We start from the raw sequence: 19,209 nt of genomic DNA, 5'->3' as shown, positions 1-19,209 counted from the left end.
TTTTTAGCAAACAATATTTGTATAATTTTTTCATGGGTGCTACTTCCCGCAGTACAAGTTGCCTTCTGAATCAAAGTCCATTTGAAAACTATACATTTGTACAAAGGACCACCATCAAGGTCTTCCTATGATCTGGATATGAAGTCCTCCTATGTTGTCCACATGATTGGATGCAGGCCAAGAACCTGTCTTTACCTCCACTCATTATCAGTGGGGGTTTTCAGGCAATTAGATAAGCCTCAGCCAACTAATAATAAAATCCACTGTGTCGTTTCAGATAGACATCTATTTCATATAGACAGCTTTAGTGATTTTTTCTTTTTCTCATAAACCCACAGTGTATTTTTTTGTCGCGCCGGGGTGGAGCACTCGCTCGAGGTGACAGTGACGTGCAGATAGACTGGGAGCGCGCAGATCCGCCCTCTATCCGCCATTTTTTTTTGTCTCAGACTCAATCAGGTTGGAGGTGTGGAGCCGAGTATAAACAAGGGAAAGACAAATACTAGTGAGACCTTATTATTGAAAAAAATCAGGGGACAGAAATATACTCAAGAAATTCGACTGTTTTGGGACTCTATACACATGCAGGGGAACCGAGATACTCTTGTGATTTAATTTTGTGTGGAGACGTGTTGCAGGCCGCCATTTTTTGTTACTGCCTCAAAAGTCTGTCGGGACTCAAGAAAAGGATTGAACATATATATTTCGTGCCTTACAGTTCGACCAAGAAGTTACAAAGTAACAATTTGGGCTCCGGCGCACAGCTATTTGCAACATTGTATCGACAATGGAGACTCGTTTAATCAAGTAGTGAGGCGACCTTTTCCGTTCTCATTTACTGACAGTGACTGGATATACATTATATTGTTTCATGAGATGTATGTTTGCTTTTTCGGAAGACGGAAATTAAAGAGGAACCTTGATTGATCATTGTTGCAGTCAGGCATTCTGTATATGTATAGCTTCTACATTTAGACATTGAGAACTGGCATTTGTCATTGACAATAAACGAATAACCGTTACGCTTCAGAGTTGTCTCAGGCTATTCACAGTCTCTGAAACGTCAGGTTACGTTTGTATTGGATTTAACTAACTGAAGCCTGCAGCTTTCGACTTTGGGCGGCTGATTACCCTTCCTTGGATCTTCAAAATCGTTATCCAGCTTATTTAGTTGACTTCTGTGTTTTTGTTTATTTATTGTTTTAAACTAATATTTGTTATTTCTATTTTGTTTATAGAAGTTAATTTTGATCAAATATGTCATCTGCAAGGTTCGATCCATCGGACCGGTCCAGTTGGTATTTTGGGCCGGTGTCGAGACAGGAGGCGCAGAATAGATTACAAGGACAGAGGCATGGCATGTTTTTGGTTCGGGATTCTTCAACCTGCCCTGGCGACTATGTGCTGTCAGTATCTGAAAATTCCAAAGTGTCCCACTATATCATCAACTCCTTACCAAGCATGAGGTTCAAAATTGGAGATCAAGAATTTGATCACCTCCCAGCACTTTTGGAGTTCTATAAAATCCACTACCTGGATACGACTACACTGATAGAACCTGCCCCCAGGTAAGGAACTGCCAGAGGCTGCGCCTGCGGCCACATACCACTCAATAGAAATAAGTTAAAAGCTCTTATTTAGGCCTCCGGTTTTCAAGATCTTTAAAATTCGAATGATTTTACACATTACCTGCTATGTGATGGACCTCTCAGAAACTGAGTCTGAGGGTTGTATCCCATGTCAATCATAAACTTTACCAGTCTTCTACTTATTGAGTAGTGACTGCATGTAATGACAGGTTTAACAATGACTTGCATAGTTCCTGTCCGGCTAGGGCTACTGTCTTACACCAGTTTGAGTTATTTATATGTCTCATAACAATTTTAACCTTGACTGGTGTGGTATGTTCACAAAGGGGGTGTGACACAAAACAGTAGTGACATTTGGGGAGAGGAATGTATGTACTTTGATCTAGTTCAGCGTTTCCCAAACTCTGTCCTGTGGACCCCAAGGGGTGCATGTTTTTTTTTTTGCCCTAGCACTAGCAAACATTGATTATTTGAATCAGCTGTGTAGTGCTAAGGCAAAAAACAAAATACTGGGAAATACTGATCTAGTCAGATGATTTCAGTATTTCAGCAGTAAAACTTGTGTTCATATTATATTGAAACAGTCGTGTGATAATCAATACTGAACCAAAATACACTTCATGACAAAGTATGTGGACACGTGCTTCTAGTCGAACATCTTATTTCAAAATCATCGGCATTAATATGAAGTTGGTCCCCCTTTGCTGCTATAACAGCCTCCATTCTTCTGGGAAGGCTTTCCACTAGATGTTGGAATTTTGCTGTAGGGACTTGATTCCATTCAGCCACGAGCATAAGTGAGGTCGGGCACTGATGATGGGCGATTAGGCCTTTCTCGCAGTCAGCATTCCAATTCAAAGGTGTTCGATGGGGTTGAGGTCAATGCTCTGTCCAGTCAAGTTCTTACACACCGATCTCAACAGACCATTTCTGTATGGAACTCGCTTTGTGCATTTGGCCAACGTCATGCTGAAACAGGAAAGGGCCTTCCACAACGTTGAAAGCACAGAATAATCTAGAATGTAATTGTATGCTGTAATGTTAAGATTTCCCTTCACTGGAACTAAGGGGCCTAGCCCAAACCATGAAAACAGCCCCCAGACCATTATTTCCCCTCCACCCAACTTAACAGTTGGCACTATGCAATCGGGCAGGTAGGGTTCCCCTGGCCTCCGCCAAACCCAGATTTGTCTGTCGGTGAAGCGTTAGTCATCACTCGAGAACGTGTTTCCACTGCTCCAGAGTCCAATGGTGGCGATCTTTACACCACTCCAGTCGTCGCTTGGCATTACGCATTGTGCGGCTGCTCGGCCATGGAAACCCATTTCATGCAGCCCCAGACGAACAGTTCTTGTGCTGACGTTGCTTCCAGAGGCAGTTTGGAACTCGGTAGTGAGTGTTGCAACCGAGGACAGATGATTTTTATACGCTACGTGCTTCAGCACTCGGTGGTCAGTGTTCTGTGAGCTCGTGTGGCCTACCACTTTGTGTCTGAGCAGTTGTTGATCCTAGATATTCCACTTTACAATAACAGCACTTACAGTTGACTGGGGCAGCTCTCGAAGGGCAGAAATTTGGCGAACTGACTTGTTCGAAAGGTGGTATCCTATAGCGGTGCCACGTTGAAGTCACTGAGCTCTTCAGTAAGGCCATTCTACTGACAATGTTTGTCTATGGAGATTTCCTGGCTGTGTGCTTGATTTTTATTTACCTGTCCACAACTGGTGTGACTGAAATGGCCAAATCCACTAATTTGAAGTGTTGTCCACAAACTTTTGTATATATAGTGTATAAATGCAACAAGAAACAATTAAAAAAAGATTTTACGGAGTTAGTTTGTATAAGGAAATCAGTCAATTTAAATAAATTAGGCCCTAGTTTATGGACTGGAGAAACAGATATGCATCTGTTGGTCACAAATACCTTAAAAAAAAGTTGGGGACGTGGATCAGAAAACCAGTTAGTATCCGGTGTGACCACCATTTTCTTCATGTAGTGCGACACCTCTCCTTCGCATCAATCAGGCTGTTGATTGTGGCTTCTGTAATGTTGTCCCACTCCTCTTCAATGGCTGTGCAAAGTTGCTGCATATTGGTGGGAACTGGAACATGCTGTCGTACACGTCGATCCAGCATCCCAAACATGCTCAATGGTTGACATGTCTGGTGAGTATGCAGGCCATGGAAGAACTGTGAAATGTTCAGCTTCCAGGAATTGTGTACAGATCCTTGCGATATGGGGCAGTGTATTATCATGCTAAAAGAATGAGATGATGGCGGCAGATGAATGGCACGACAATGGGCCTCAGGATCTCGTCACGGAATCTCTATGCATTCAAATTGCCATCAATAAAATGCAATTGTGTTCGTTGTCAGTAGTTTATGCCTGCCCATACCATAACCCCACCGCCACCATGGGGCACTGTGTTCACAACGTGGACATCAGCAAACTGCTCGCCCTCACGACACCTTACACTTGGTCTACGGTTGTGACGCCGGTTGGACATGCTGCCAAATCATCTAAAACAACTTTGTAGGTGGCTTATGGTAGAGAAAGGAACATTCAGTTCTCTGACAACAGTTCTGGTGAACATTTCTGCAGTCAGCATATCATTTGCATGCTCCCTCAACTTGAGACATCTGTGGCATTGTGTTGTGTGCACATTTTAGTGGCCTTTTATTGTCCCCAGCACAAGATGCACATGTGTAGTGATCGTGCTGTTAAATTGACTTATTGATATGCTACACCTTTCAGGTGGATGGAATATCTTGGCAAAAGAGAGATTCTCACTAACAGGGATGTAAACAAATTTGTGCACAACATTTTAGAGATGAGCTTTTTGTGCATATGGAACATTTCTGGGACTTTTTATTCCAGCTCATGAAACATGGGACCAACACTTTACATGTTGCATTTATATGTTAATTCAGAGTACATGTTAATCTTCTTTTTTTAATTTTATGCTCCCCCTCCTCTGGCCCTCTTCCTCCCCAGGTACCCAAACACAGCTATAGGCACCAGCCCCATTCAGACGATGGGCGGCCCAGAAGACAACCTGGAGTATGTGCGGACTCTGTACGACTTCACAGGCAGCGATGCTGAGGACCTGCCCTTTAAGAAGGGGGAGATCCTGATCATCCTGGAGAAGCCTGAGGAGCAGTGGTGGAGTGCCAAGAGCAAGGAGGGCCGCATGGGCATGATCCCTGTGCCCTATGTGGAGAAGCTGGTGCGACCCTCCCCTCATCCTGGCCAGCCTCCTCACGGCTCCCGCAACTCCAACAGCTATGGCATCCCCGAGCCGGCCCACGCTTATGCTCAGCCTCAGACCCCCTCGCCCCTTCCCCCTGGCACCCCCGGAGCGGTCATCACCCCCCTGCCCTCCATGCAGAATGGGCCAGTCATGGCTAAGGCCATCCAGAAACGAGTGCCCTGTGCCTATGACAAGACGGCCCTGGCTCTAGAGGTAGGAGTCCCTCACTTTCTGTCCCAGCATGGCTTTGTGAAGGGAGGCCTCAATGCCTAAATGTTCCCAGTTGTCTTCTATGCTTGTAGTTCACTAGATTCTGTACAATTCATTTGATTTAATGAGCTGGTAATGTGAAAGTTGCGTTGTAGTTTGTCAGGAACTTAAGCCTGCAGACACAGTACCCATTAGCTACACTGGGCCCAATAATGGACTAAAGGAGCCTAACGTTACTCCTTATAGTCCAAGGACCTTACATGTTCTGTTTGAAGGCGATTTGCTATGGATACCAAAACAACCAAATACTCCATCTAAACGTGAATCAATTCTTAATTGTGGTACGGTTCTAGAAACATAAATCCCTCTACTTTCATATCACATCAAAATAGTTTCACAAATGTAAAATACACACTAACTGTACACTGTTTTAACCCATTTTAACCCAGTTGCAGCCAACAGTATTTTTCAGTGACAACTCGTTTAAGGCGTTCATCTTCCGTTTACACACAGGTGTTGTTAGATGCAGATAGCTAATTAGCGCAGGTAGTCCACCTTGTCTCCCGTCTGTTTTACACAAACAACAGCTGTAACATGGAAATATGGGAACCCTAACCCTGTAAAGGTGTAGTAATTTAACTATTTTTTTCTGATGCATGTTAATGTTTAAAGCAAGCAAGAAGATACTATCGTCAATAGGTGCTAAAGCAGTTAGGGTCTGAATGCGGAAAGTCTACACAGGCAGCCCAATTCTGATATTTATTCCAGTAATTGGTCTTTTGATGAATTGCATCAGATCTTTTCACATCAAATCTTTTTCAGAGCTGATCTGATTGGTCAAAAGACCAATTACATAAAAAAAGATAAGAATTGGTTGTGTAAACACAGCCATTGTGCCAACTATTATGGATCAAGTCATTTAATGACAGTTGAGGTGACGACAGAATATGCTTGCGGCATCAGAACTGTCTTGCATCCCTCATATTTAGCTTTTGGGGTCCCAACTGGCGCAGCGGTCTAAGGCACTCCATCTCGGTGCTAGTGGCGTCACTACAGACCCTGGTTTGATTCCAGGCTGAATCACAACCGGTCGTGATTGGGAGTCCCATAGGGCGGCACACAATTGGCCCAGCGGGATCTGGGTTTGGTCGGGGTAGGCCGTCATTGTAAATAAGAATGTATTCTTAACTGACTTGCCTAGTTAAATAAAAGTTAAATAAATAGCTAGTCTTTTCTCCTCCTCCTCGCCGCCTCCTGTCCTTGCCAGTGGTATCAGTCTGTGTTGATTTTTCGAGAGGAAGTACAAAGTACTCAGCTTTCTGTGGAGTAGAAATGCTGAGTAATCAGTGGCGGCAGGTGTCTCCGCTCTCTCGAATCATCTCTATTTGTTAAGCTAGCCTTCAGGGGCTCCCGCTGTCCCAAAGACCACCCCTGAAGGACAGGCACCCCATGGGGAGGCTAGGGCTGATGATGTGCCAAGTGGGTGTCAAACAACACTAGAGCTTCACCTTTGGTCAGTGGTTTAAGCATTGAAGTAAATTCAGGCTTTATTCTCAGTAGACCTCGCTCTGACAGAGGGTAGTATCGAAAACCCGACCCTAGGCAACACAGTGACTAGGGTCTAGTTTCAATGATAGACTCTGTTGGCATTGGGGCAGGGATTGTCAACTGGCAGCCTGCAAGCCAAATTCGGCCTGTGGGCAAATTTGTATTTGATTTTTGGACATAAGACTAAATTCATTAGGAATTAATCTCAAAGTATTTCCACTCATAAATCAAGAGACATATGTCATTGAGGATCAATCTCGTCAAGGTTTGCAATGATTGTTTTTCACAAATACTGTATCTGTTTGGGATTCTTGAGTACAAATGATATATACTTATGTTCTGTCCCACCGACCATCCTCTGAAGAAAAAAATGGCCCACAGCTGAGCCTAGTTGATGGCCGCTGGCATAGAGGAACTACGTCACTGCCTACTTCACTACTTTGTCCAATTTGAATAAAATACAAAATAGTAGCTAACAAGCTGGAGATCACTGAGGTTATTTTTAATGAGTGCATTTTGCAAGTGGCTAGTTTGCGTCAACTTGAAAATAAGAGCCGCACACTCTAGGAATTCAGATGCAAAAAAAAATGTAATACCAACGTTTCGACAGCCAGGCTGTCTTCATCAGGGTATAATCAAAAACACTGCGGGATGACTCGTTTTATATAGTGTCAAAAGACACAGGTGTCTGTAATCATGGCCAAGAGTGGCCTAATATCATTGGTTAATAATCGAATATTAAAATGTCATACAAAGAACAGCATACAAACAACAAATGGATAGCATACGATCATAGATTAATTTGACTACACAAGTTTACTAACAATTACAATGGCAACGAGTCATCCCGCAGTGTTTGTGACCATACCCTGATGAAGACAGCTTGGCTGGTATTAATTTAGAGTGTGAGGCTCGCTTTTATTTTCAAGTTTCTATTCCGCTAGCCAGCACCTCGTCTGAATAGGTGTGCGTTTCTTTTTCTTCTAGATAGTTTGCGTCAACTACCTTAACTTCTTGAATCTAGGGGGCACTATTTTCATTTTTGGAAAAATAACGTTCCCTAAGTAAATGGGCTATTTTGTCAGGACAAGATGCTAAAATATGCATATAATTGACAGCTTAGGATAGAAAACACTCTAAAGTTTCCAAAACTGTAAAAATATTGTCTGCGAGTATAACAGAACTGATATTGCAGGCGAAAGCCTGAGAAAAATCCAATCAGGGAGTGATTCTTATTTAGAGACCTCTGCGTTCCTATGCATCCCTATTGAGCAGTGAATAAGATATCAACCAGATTCCTTTTTCTATGGCTTCCCTAATGTGTCTAGTGTCACAATACATAGTTTCAGGCTTTTATTTTGAAAAATGAGCCTGAACGTCAACATTGCGTCAGTGGTCAGCTGAAGTCTCTCAGAGTGTTTTGTGCGTAAAGGACAAATGCGGCCATAGCTTCTTAGTAGGAAAGAGAGAAACAATCTGTCCCAGGTAGATATATTATCGAATAGATATTTGAAAAACAAATAAACAACGTTTGCCATGTTTCTGTCGATATTATGGAGCTAATTTGGAATATTTTTCAGCGTTGTCGTGACCACAATTTCCGGTCGAATTCTCAGCCAAACGTGAAGAACTAACGGAGTTATTTCGGCTATAAAAAAATATATATTTTTGGAAAAAAGGAACATTTGCTATCTAACTGGGAGTCTTGTGAGTGAAAACATCCGAAGCTCATCAAAGGTAAACGATTTAATTTGATTGCTTTTCGGATTTACGTGACCAGGTTGCCTGCTGCTAGCGAGGCATAATGCTATGCTAGGCTATTGATAAACTTACACAAATGCTTGTCTTGCTTTGGCTGTAAAGCATATTTTCAGGGTAATTAACAAAAGGCTAAGCTGTGTTTCAATATATTTCACTTGTGATTTCATGAATATTAATATTTTCTAGTAATATTTATGTCCGTTGCGTTATGCTAATTAGTGTCAGTTGATGATTACGCTCCCGGATCCGGGATGGGTAGTTACAAGATTAACCTCTTACGTCGACCCGAGACGCAATCGTCTCATCTAGCCATCAGCAAATGCAAATGCGCTACGCCAAATGCTAATAGCACTCGTTAAAACTCAAATGTTCATTAAAACACACATGCAGGGTAGTGAATTAAAGCTACACTCGTTGTGAATCTAGCCAACAAGTCAGATTATTAAAATGCTTTTCGGCGAAAGCATGAGAAGCTATTATCTGATAGCATGCAACACCCCAAAATACCTGAATGCGACGTAAACAAAAGATTTCGCGTAGCCGGCGCTACACAAATAGCAGAAATAAAATATACAACTTTCATTACCTTTGACGAGCTTCTTTGTTGGCACTCCTATATGTCCCATAAACATCACTATTGGGTCTTTTTTTCGATTAAATCGGTCTATATATACCCAAAATAGCCATCTATGGAAACTGTGTGATTCAGAAAAAAACACACGCATTGATACTTTTTTCAGTGACCAGATTTTCTTGCGCTTTTCGATGAAACACACGCTCTGTTATAGTCACAGCCGTGATTTAACCAGTTTTAGAAACGTCAGATTGTTTTCTATCCACACATACTAATCGTATGCATATACTATATTTCTGGCATGAGTAGCAGGACGCCGAAATGTTGCGCGATTTTTAACAGAATGTTCAAAAAAGTAGGGGGTTGACTTAAGAGGTTTTAACTAAACCCACTGCAAAATTAGCTTTGGAATCGTGACTTTCTTGCATGTCTGCCTCAATCTTTTTCCCTTATCAACGTAGGCAGTGACGTAATTCCTCTATGCAAAAGAGTCCATCATTGAAACCAGCCACTGTGTTGCTGAGGGTGGGTTTTCGAGACTAGAGAGCGGTTGCAAGAGAGAAATCCTGAGATTATTCATTAATCAGAGGGGACGTGTTTTGTGCATCAGATCAGTTTGTTCTCATCGTGTATCCACCAGAGCAGACGGCAGCTTAGTGCTTCAGATTTCCATCTGTCAGAAAGAAAGTCTGGGGTTGTGTGAATAGCACCACCTCTTTCACAAACTAGAGCAAGGCTGACTAATGCCTTGGATTACCAGCATACCCCAGAACACAGCCACAATTTGGTCAGTTAATGTTACTGTAGCCTTCACCACCTTGGTTTAAGTCAAATCTGACTTAATCATGGAAACTGGGGGGGGGGGGGGGGGCTTCAGAGTACTAGACCCCCACACTATTGTAAACCGTTTCTCATTTAAGCATTGTTCACATTGGCAGTTTGAAATTACCAACAAAAAATGCATATCTGATTGGAATTTGTTCTTTTTCCTCCAGTCTGAACAGCCAAAAAGCACATTGATTCAGATGTTTTAAGCCACATTTCAAACCACCTTTTGTTGGTGGTTTGAAATTAGATACCAATCTGATTCCTGGCCATGTGACTTGTCTGACTGGTCAAATCTGATTTATTTGCCTGCAAGTGGTTTTTAGACTTATTTGGCATATGTTGATGGCTAGCTACTCAGCTACCATATGTTCTAGTCAGAACTGAGTAGCTTATTAATTAATAGTGAATATGCTAGAATGCTAAATGGTTAGCTAGTTGACTGCTGTGGTTAGCCAAAAATTACTTGTTTTGAAAGTTGGATCAAATCAAATAATTTTATCCTTTGATGCTTTAAGTGTTCTTACACTATGATTTTGAACATGACAAGCAACTGGGAAATGTCCATGACAGGCATTGTCACTTTAGTTTGCTTTCTGAGTGATGGGAAGCACAGGCACCACCACCACCACCATCAGCTTACACCCATCATTACTAAGACAACTAGCATAGCAATGTCAGCAAATAACTGCTGTCTGAACTAGAGGTCGGCCAATTAATCAGAATGGCCGATTAATTTGGGACGATTTCAAGTTTTCATAACAATCGGAAATATTTTTTCAATGACTGCCTAGGAACTGTGGGTTAACTGCCTTGTTCAGGGGCAGAACAACAGATTTTCACCTTGTCAGCTCAGGGGTTGCAATCTTGCAACCGCACAGTTAACTAGTCCAACCATCTAACCATTGCCCTTCACGAGTAGCCTGCCTGTTACGCGAATGCAGTAGAAGCCAAGGTAAATTGCTAGCTAGCATTAAACTTATCTTATAACTAGTGATCATGATTGATTGTTTTTTATAACTACTAATCCAGTTTAGCAGGCAATATTAACCAGGTGAAATTGTCATTTCTCTTGCGTTCATTGCACGCAGAGTCGGGGTATATGCAACAGTTTAGGCTGCCTGGCTCATTGCGAACTAATTTGACAGAATTTTACGTAATTATGACATACATTGAAGGTTGTGCAATGTAACGAATATTTAGACTTAGGGATGCCACCCGTTAGATAGAATACCGAATGGTTCCGTATTTCACTGAAATATTAAACGTTTTGTTTTTGAAATGATAGTTTCCGGATTCGATCATATTAATGACCAAAGGCTCATATTTCTGTGTGTTATTATGTTATAATTAAGTCTGATTTGATAGAGCAGTCTGATTGAGCAGCAGCAGGCCCGTAATCATTCATTCAAACAGCACTTTCGTGCGTTTTGCCAGCAGCCCTTCGCAAGCACAGCGCTGTTTATGACTTCAAGCCTATCAGCCTAATGGCTGGTGTAACCAATGTGAAATGGCTAGCTAGTTAACTGGGTGTGCGCTAATACTGTTTCAAACGTCACTCGCTTTTAGATTTGGAGTAGTTAATCCCCTTGCGTTGCAAGGGCAGCGGCTTTTGTGGAGCGATGGGTAACGATGCTTCGAGTGTGGCTGTTGTCGATGTGTTCCTGGTTCGAGCCCAGGTAGGGGCGAGGAGGAGGACGGAAGCTATCAAAGTAGGTGAGAGAGGGTGGCGGTAAGGGGACACAGGAGGTGAGCAAATGTAATTGAGAAAAAAGGTGTCAAACTGTCAAACAATTATTTTTAAGTTGAACAATTCTCAACATAATTTGTTTTCATATTTGCGTATGTTTATAGCTTAGACCCTATTTCGCATCTGAGGTTTTTGTGTTGTGCCTGCCATCGGTTGAGACATGACATGCTCTTGAATACAGGGTGGGTATAATTTCAATCATAGAAATACAATTAATAGAATGGACGTATCCCATCATGCCACTGCAATTTAGCTGCTACACCATTTAAATTTTAAATTGAAGTTAACTTAACTAATTACAACCACAAAAATGATCGCCGGTCCACCCACATTCAAATGTCAACTTAAATGATCATGTCTATTCTATTATTTATGTTTCTATGTTGTCAATAGGTTCCCTGTGGAGGATTGACAGTATAATTTAAAACAACATATTCCCATTCAAGTCAACATTCTCTGATGTGTGAACTCCAACCTTCTTTGTAGTACTATTTGAGAGTTAAAATGTCTATTTTAGTACACAGACAAAACATGACACACACCCTGTGTTCAAGAGTATGCTATATCTCAACCGATGGCGTGCACAACACAACCTTAGATGATGTAAAATAGGGTCTAAGCTACAACATACAATAATATGAAAAAAATCAGAGTTAAAGTGTTTTTAAATCATTGACGTTAACAGTAAAAAAAAAATTTAAAATCCAATTTGACAACCCTGTTTGTAAGCTTTTAAATTATATCTAACTCAACTGTTTTTATATTTTCCAGTAATGAACACATGTATGTCTCATGGTATGGTGGGGTATGCAAAATGGGTCAACTTTAATTTTTTTGTCATTCAGGTCCAAACGGTAATTTTCTGAGCACTTCTACAATGGAAAAATATGTATGGAAGGTTTTTTTCAAATTCAAAAGGGGTGCTGTCAAAAAGTGATTCAAATGGATTCAATCTAATACTATCTCTGTCACTCAGAGTAGGTCATGGCCAACAGCAAAAACCTACAATTTAGCAGGCTATTTTGGGATCATCTGTTTCAGAAAATGAAACTCAGTCATTATATAAAATTTCATCTGAAATGAGGAATATGTTTTATTTAATTTTATTTAACTAGGCAAATCAGTTAAGAACAAATTATTATTTACAACAGCCTACCGCGGAACAGTGGGTTAACTGGCTCGTTCAGGGGCAGAACGACAGATTTGTACCTTGTCAGCTCAGGGATTTGATCTAGCAACCTTTTGGTTTCTGGCCCAACACTCTAACCACTAGGCTACCTGCCTCCCCCAATATACCCTGTAATATACCGCACCACCCAGCCCCTTCATAACCGAAAACGGCTACTGAAGTATAGTTATTACCAGCCAAATGTTTGGTTATTGAAAATATATGAACATTTGCGATGTCCAGTTTAGAATATTGTATCACCACACAACAGGATCATTTCTTTATATAAAGAAAGTACAAGTAGCCTATACACACAGTGTACGAACACCTTCCTAATGTGGACTGCACCCCCCTTTGCCCTCAGAACAGTCTCAATTCATTGGGGCATGGACTCTACAACAGTTGTGTCAAGTTGGCTCAATGTGCTTTGGGTGTTGGATCATTCTTGACACACGGGAAACTGTTGAGTGTGAAAAACCCAGCAGCTTTGCAGTTCTTGACACACTCAAACCGGTGGACTTGGCACCTACTACCATACCCTGTTCAAATATACGTAAATCTTTTGTCTTGCCCATTCACCCTCTGAATGCCACAGATACACAATCCATGTCTCAATTGTCTCAAGGCTTAAAACTAATTTAACCTTTCTCCTCCCCTTCGTTATTGAAGTGAATTTAACAAGTGACATCAATAAGAGATCATAGCTTTCACCTTTATTCACCTGGTCAATCTGTCATGGAAAGAGCAGGTGTTCCTAAGTTTTGTACACTCAGTGTGCATTGGATTTTCCCGAGAGGTTATTTCAGGACCCATTCACCCATCACTTTGTCATCCTTTCGAAGTAGTCCAATTAGTTATATTAAATGTTGAGTACATCAATGTTCTTTCATTATGCGAGGTGAGGATTATGATTATGGATGGCACGTCTATATGACTTCAATGTGCTTGAAGCCTCTTTCTGATCCATACTTTCGGCTACATCTAGAGCCTGCCCTCCACGTTTAGGTTTTAATCTTCCTCGTAACAATGACAACTTCCCACATTTAATCCTGAGTGAATAGCATATGGTCTGTGCAGATAGGGGTCATGCACAGTGTCGCAAAGCACCAAAGTTATGGCTTTCTGCTCGACCTGTCACAACCATATTACGGTGTCAAATACATGGAGGGTTGAAGATCAATGAGTCTGTCAGTACTTTATTGTGTGATGGAGGCTCTTACACTTATCTTAAATTGTCCACCTCATTTGTCTGTGGAATTAAGGAAAACTTAACTCCAACTGTCCTTCATTTCTCCTCAGGTGGGTGATATAGTCAAAGTGACGAGGATGAACATCAGCGGTCAGTGGGAGGGAGAGGTGAATGGCCGGAGGGGTCTCTTCCCCTTCACCCATGTCAAAATAATGGACCCCCAGAATCCGGATGAGAGTGAATGACCTGGACCCCAACCAACCCTCCCTCCCCACAGTGACACTCAAACCTGCTGGCTGTCTCCATCCCGCCCGCCAGTGTCACCACGGTTATGTGCTTGCCTGCTTGGGGCTGTGCGACAGCGGTCTCTGTTATCGTCATGCCAACCATTGTGCGGCTTTCTGACTGTTTACAGCTCTGGACTCAACTAAACTCCCCCATCTGGTTACAGGCTCGTCAGTGTTTTTTGCCTTTGTCTTTTCATTTTCAGACTATCGGTAGGTTGTGTGTGTTGCCATGGCTCCCATGACGCCATGTCTTACCTGGTCATTTTTTATTTGATCTTGGTTACATTTGAATACTTAGGGATTTTTTGAGAGCTTGCTTGGACTGTGTGTTTTGTATTGTGGATGGGAGGAGGTTAATGTGAAAAAGAAGAGAGGTGACTGAACATCACATGGACTGACTGAGGAGAGCAAAGTCATAAAGGGCTCCAAGTGGAGCCTGAGGATAGAACCAGACAGTTGACTGTGTCTCTCTCCAAACAATCATTCACTGTTGGTACCTTAGCCACGTACACACACACACAGATTGACCATTACTTGTTGAGGGCGACGTGTGTGTGTGTGTGTGTGTATGTATGTGGGTGTGTGTATATATCAGTCTCAACACCTCTCTTGACTGACACAAGCTGAGCTGACTTGGGCAGGAGGACAAGGCAGAGGCTGACAGAGGAGTTCAAGCCCACATGGATTCTGCCTTGTGGAATAGCCCATAGCCTCAGTGACACAGACCTAGTTGACAGTTTTGTTATTTATGTTTTCCCCAGACTACATGTGAAATGGCCATATGTGAAGACATATTTTGTTTAATTTGTGCCATAAATTCAGGAGTGCTGAGCGAGGCATTTGTCGTAGTATAAGTGCATGACTGTGACCAGGCTATAGCCAATGTTGTAAGATTACTTAAAAATGCTGTTGAGGGGTAAGGGCTTTTCTATGAGACGGATGCCTCATGCATCCAATGATATGGGTCACAGGAGGTGGGCAAAGGTTGCAGCCAGCCAATGACACCTCATCAATGCCTTTCACTGAAAAATGCAACTTTAGTACAAGCAATCCTTCCCTGTTTCCTCTCCGGGTTCCCTAAGGTGGTGATTGGTTACACCCCTGACTCTCATCTCTAGCCAGTGTTGACTGTCAAGCACAGGACCTGAGAAGAGAACTTGGTTGTCTTTGGTTATGTCTAACTGACATTGGGATGCCAGAGCTGTCCTGCTCTCTGGTCTTGGTGTGAGTGTGCTGATAAAGTGCTTCATTAGATCTCTGCTGTAAAGAAGACTTACCCTTCCTGTTGTCTCTTCCCTAGTGCTTGCCCATCAATCCCCCTGAGCTTTTTCATTGGGTAGAGTAATACCATTGTACAACTATCAATCATGTCCTGACTAGTGTTTTTTTGTTAGCCAACTGTTGAATTGAGCATTTAATATTTGTTTTAATAACCTTGTAAACAATTAGACTGAAGGTAACTTTTTTTAAAGGGAAAAAAATGCCTGCTGGTGGCCTCTGTGCATGACCTCTTGGCCTCTCCCAGGTCAAATGCTGCTTTGTCTCAATGAACATTTCCTCATCAAAATATGAATTACACTTGTTTTTATTGCCTCTGTGGAATCAATCCATTCAAATGTAGTTTGGTTTTCCTTGTGCAACCTCCATATTAAACCCTGTGATTAAGCAATACACCAATTTTAATTTATGTTTTAGTTGGGTAAACATGTTTTATTAACGTTCTTTGTAAAGGCATTAGCAGTATTACTGTTTTTTTCCCCTCATGTTTTAGAGTGCCTCTGTGTTGTCCTCTTAATTCAAAATAAAAAATTGTGCCTTTTATTTTCTTATACCATTTGCATGTGTTAATATTTCCCATGGTTAACACCTGTCCTGGTATTGCCCTTTATGTACAGAACAAGTAAATAAAATGTATGTCTACTTCTTTAAGTTGCTCTGACCTCTTTACTATGAGGGTAATGAGTGCCCCAAATAAGTCTCTTCTTCTGCTCAGAACAGACAGGGGGGAATGTGTTCGGTAAAGGGGAGCAGGTGGGTGGGATGTTTTGCAGCAGGACTGACTGTATCTGGAGCAGGGGACATTTGCTCTCCATCTCTGCTTCATTTCTATCAGTTCCAGTTTTGATTGGGGCTGTGCCCAGGAGAAAGGAAGCAATTAATGAATGTTAATGAAGAGCTAATAAAAGAAAGCTTGCATACGCAGTGCTGACCTAGAGAGAGAAAGAAACTTTTCAAGGGCAAGGTTTAGTCTAAATCTCTTCTCACATGAGGTATCCATCTGTTTTATTGGGGTAAAGTCTTTTTGACATGTGACTGGTTTCAGGAAACTAGGTATATATTTAATGCATGCATGCAGGTCTACTACATAAAATGTAACCATCTACGGTTTCAGTTGAATAGGGTACACTTTGGGAAAGCAATGCTCAGTTGATTTAATACCAGCTTAGTTTTACAGTCTCCAAACTATTTTGACAGGTATTTGTGAGGTCTTCTTGGTGAGAAAGAAGAGAGTGTGGTCTGTGCTGGAGGAGGGGAAAGGAGATCGGATGGAGGGCAATGCTTCTCTGGCCTGTTGGTATGCAAACCAGATGGCATCCAGCCTCCACCAGGCTATTTGGGAAGAATGTCCAACAAGCCCACATGCCATCCGAATTGTATAACTTCCTTAATTTAGCTGGACCCCAGAAAGAGTAATGGGGATCCTTAATAAATACATATTGTATGGTCTTTGGAGATTCAATTATACAACTGGAGGTGACATCTGCATCTATGTCTATTCTTCCGGTATCTCTCCCTATCTGTGGCTGACTCCTTGAACTAGAAACCCATACTACACTGAAGAGCCTCTGCTTCTAGCAGCCACGGTAGTAAGTGATATTGTCTACTCTTTGAGCTCGGCGTATGACATCTCCAGACACTGCCGCCAGGCAGACTGGGGGGATACAGATGCTCACAATGATACACAAGAACAGGTGCATATGAGCGCTCGACTGCGGCCAACTCTGGGGTTACCACTGCCGCCGGGTGTCTCGCGGACAAAGTGTCACTGCACTGGCGGCGATATAAATAAGGCCATTACGTAACTGTCTATGGGCCCATATGCTTCTGAAACAAATGGTACAGTAGCCTACTATGTTCTAGATTTAACTGCATACACGTACCTCAGGACTACAGGAAAAGTGATTAACCACAAGAGGGTGTTGTTTTGTGCCAAATTCGAAGCAGCTGTGTGCCTCTCCCCATCCTCCCCTTTTGCACCTTCCGTTTACAGGAATGGGCCCCCGTTTAATTGTATGGGTCTCTACCCGCTGTCCTTCCCCAGCCAAGCAGGTGCATGTAGACTACTCCACATTCTCGCCGTTGCCACCAAGAAGCTGAAACTGTCCACTGCAGTCTACGCCAACCTGCATCATTGACCTGTTCAGCATCAATGATCATGCACACCAATATCTCCTTATTATTCGGGATACTCAAGTCATCTGTTTTTGAGTTGAGGCACATAAACATCATGTCCCGTTTACAAGAACACGTAAAAGCTTGCATCCCGGTTATGAGAAACCTGGATAAGATGTCTGGGATATGCTGATCTTAGAATGGGTATTGTGGCATGTCAACAGCTTATCCTGTTTACTGGTTTTTTTTCTTTGAGGTCTGCACATGCTCAGTTTCGAATATCATGGGTGATAAGCGATATTGTTTTCATCTACATCGGTAAAGTTGTCTGTTTCATTTAGTTACCTGCGAGAAAACACAATAACTCCAAAATAATGGAAAGATTGTTCCTGTGCAAAATGTCCAAATGTCATCAGTTTCCCCGGTTTTAAGGAAATTAAAAGCTGAGAAAATGATGAAATACATTTCTGATAAGACTTCAGTTTGTCTTGTTTGCATATTTTATGTGGTTGAAATACTGTCTGCTTGCATAACAGTGTTACATGTTACACGCACATTCACATTTTCTCAAGAGATGCTGTAAGAAATAAATCCTATTTTTCCACTCCTGTCCCAAAGACAAAATTAACATTTGTTCTATAATTTCACTTCTAGAAATGCATAATTAATATTATATTACACTACCTGTGAGAGATTATAGGCCTACAGTCAGTGTCCAGATTTCAGTTACTATTCATTTAACCCGTATTAATTTAAATGAGGAATATTCTGTTTATTCATGGATACAGGGATACTCATGAGCTGGACATCAAGGGCGCATGTAAAGAACTTATCCTGAATAAGACCTTAAATGAGATATGAGCTACAGAATACTGTGCACGTGCAAACATATTCAATGTCCTGTTCTGCATCATTGTTCTGTCTGTCTTATTTCGTTTTCTAAACAAAGTGCCTCACCTCTCTGCTCTCTCTCTCTCCTTAGCAGTATGGCTCTCCGCCACATTAAATTGGAGTCATTAAAGGCTAAGTCAATGTATTCCTTTGGACTAGCAGTGGCTTCTGTGGTAATTCCTTAAATGAATCAGGCTGTGGTTCATGGTCAACCTCTCCTCAGGCTGTAAAGCACCAGGTTGATGCAGGCCTTTCTCCATTACCAGCTAACCTCCAGCTAACTGTTGGTGGCTGCCATGTTGGAGTGTGTAGCCCATAGTGATGAGTGCTGCTCTGAGAGCTGTGAAAGAGATTGCAGGCTCTATCCCCTCTACAATAGTGGAGCAGGATGCAACTGTATGGCAGTCCATATAGGTTCATGTGTGTATGTACACTACTGGTCAAACGTTTGGACTCACCTACCCAGAGTTTTTGTTATTTGGACTATTTTCTACATTGTAGAATAATAGTGCAGACATCACAACTATGAAATAGCAGATATGGAATCATGCAGTAATCAAAAAAGTGTTAAACAAATCAACGTATGGTTTATATTTGAGATTCTTCAAAGTAGCCACCCTTTGCCTTGATGACAGCTTTGCACACTCTTGGCATTCTCTCAACCAGCTTCATGAGGTAGTCACCTGGAATGCATTTCAATTAACAGGTGTGCCTTGTTAAATGTTCATTTGTGGAATTTATTTCCTTCTTAATGCATTTGAGCCAATCAGTTGT

General features: G+C 41.9%; 1 protein-coding gene across 5 annotated transcripts; it reads left to right on the top strand.

The window, feature by feature from the left end:
* The first annotated feature begins 352 nt into the window (after positions 1-352).
* On the top strand, positions 353-16,080 carry LOC109868123 (crk-like protein). 5 transcript variants are annotated; one of them, XM_031802773.1, is made up of 4 exons: positions 353-505; positions 1,272-1,568; positions 4,584-5,052; positions 13,975-16,080. In XM_031802773.1, the coding sequence occupies exons 2-4, from the start codon at positions 1,360-1,362 to the stop codon at positions 14,107-14,109; spliced, it is 813 nt and encodes a 270-aa protein (XP_031658633.1). In that variant the 5' UTR covers positions 353-505; positions 1,272-1,359; the 3' UTR covers positions 14,110-16,080. The 5 variants fall into 5 exon arrangements, with proteins under 5 accessions (XP_031658633.1, XP_020313168.1, XP_031658632.1 ...); XM_020457579.2 differs by having other exon boundaries at positions 395-810; positions 1,239-1,568; positions 13,975-16,074; XM_031802772.1 differs by having other exon boundaries at positions 399-810.
* The last annotated feature ends 3,129 nt before the right edge of the window (positions 16,081-19,209 follow it).

The sequence above is a fragment of the Oncorhynchus kisutch genome, linkage group LG23 (genome assembly GCF_002021735.2).
Source record: "Oncorhynchus kisutch isolate 150728-3 linkage group LG23, Okis_V2, whole genome shotgun sequence".
Classification (NCBI taxonomy): domain Eukaryota; kingdom Metazoa; phylum Chordata; class Actinopteri; order Salmoniformes; family Salmonidae; genus Oncorhynchus; species Oncorhynchus kisutch.
Note: the sequence above shows the minus strand (reverse complement) of the source record. Positions and strands in the feature narration are given on the sequence as shown.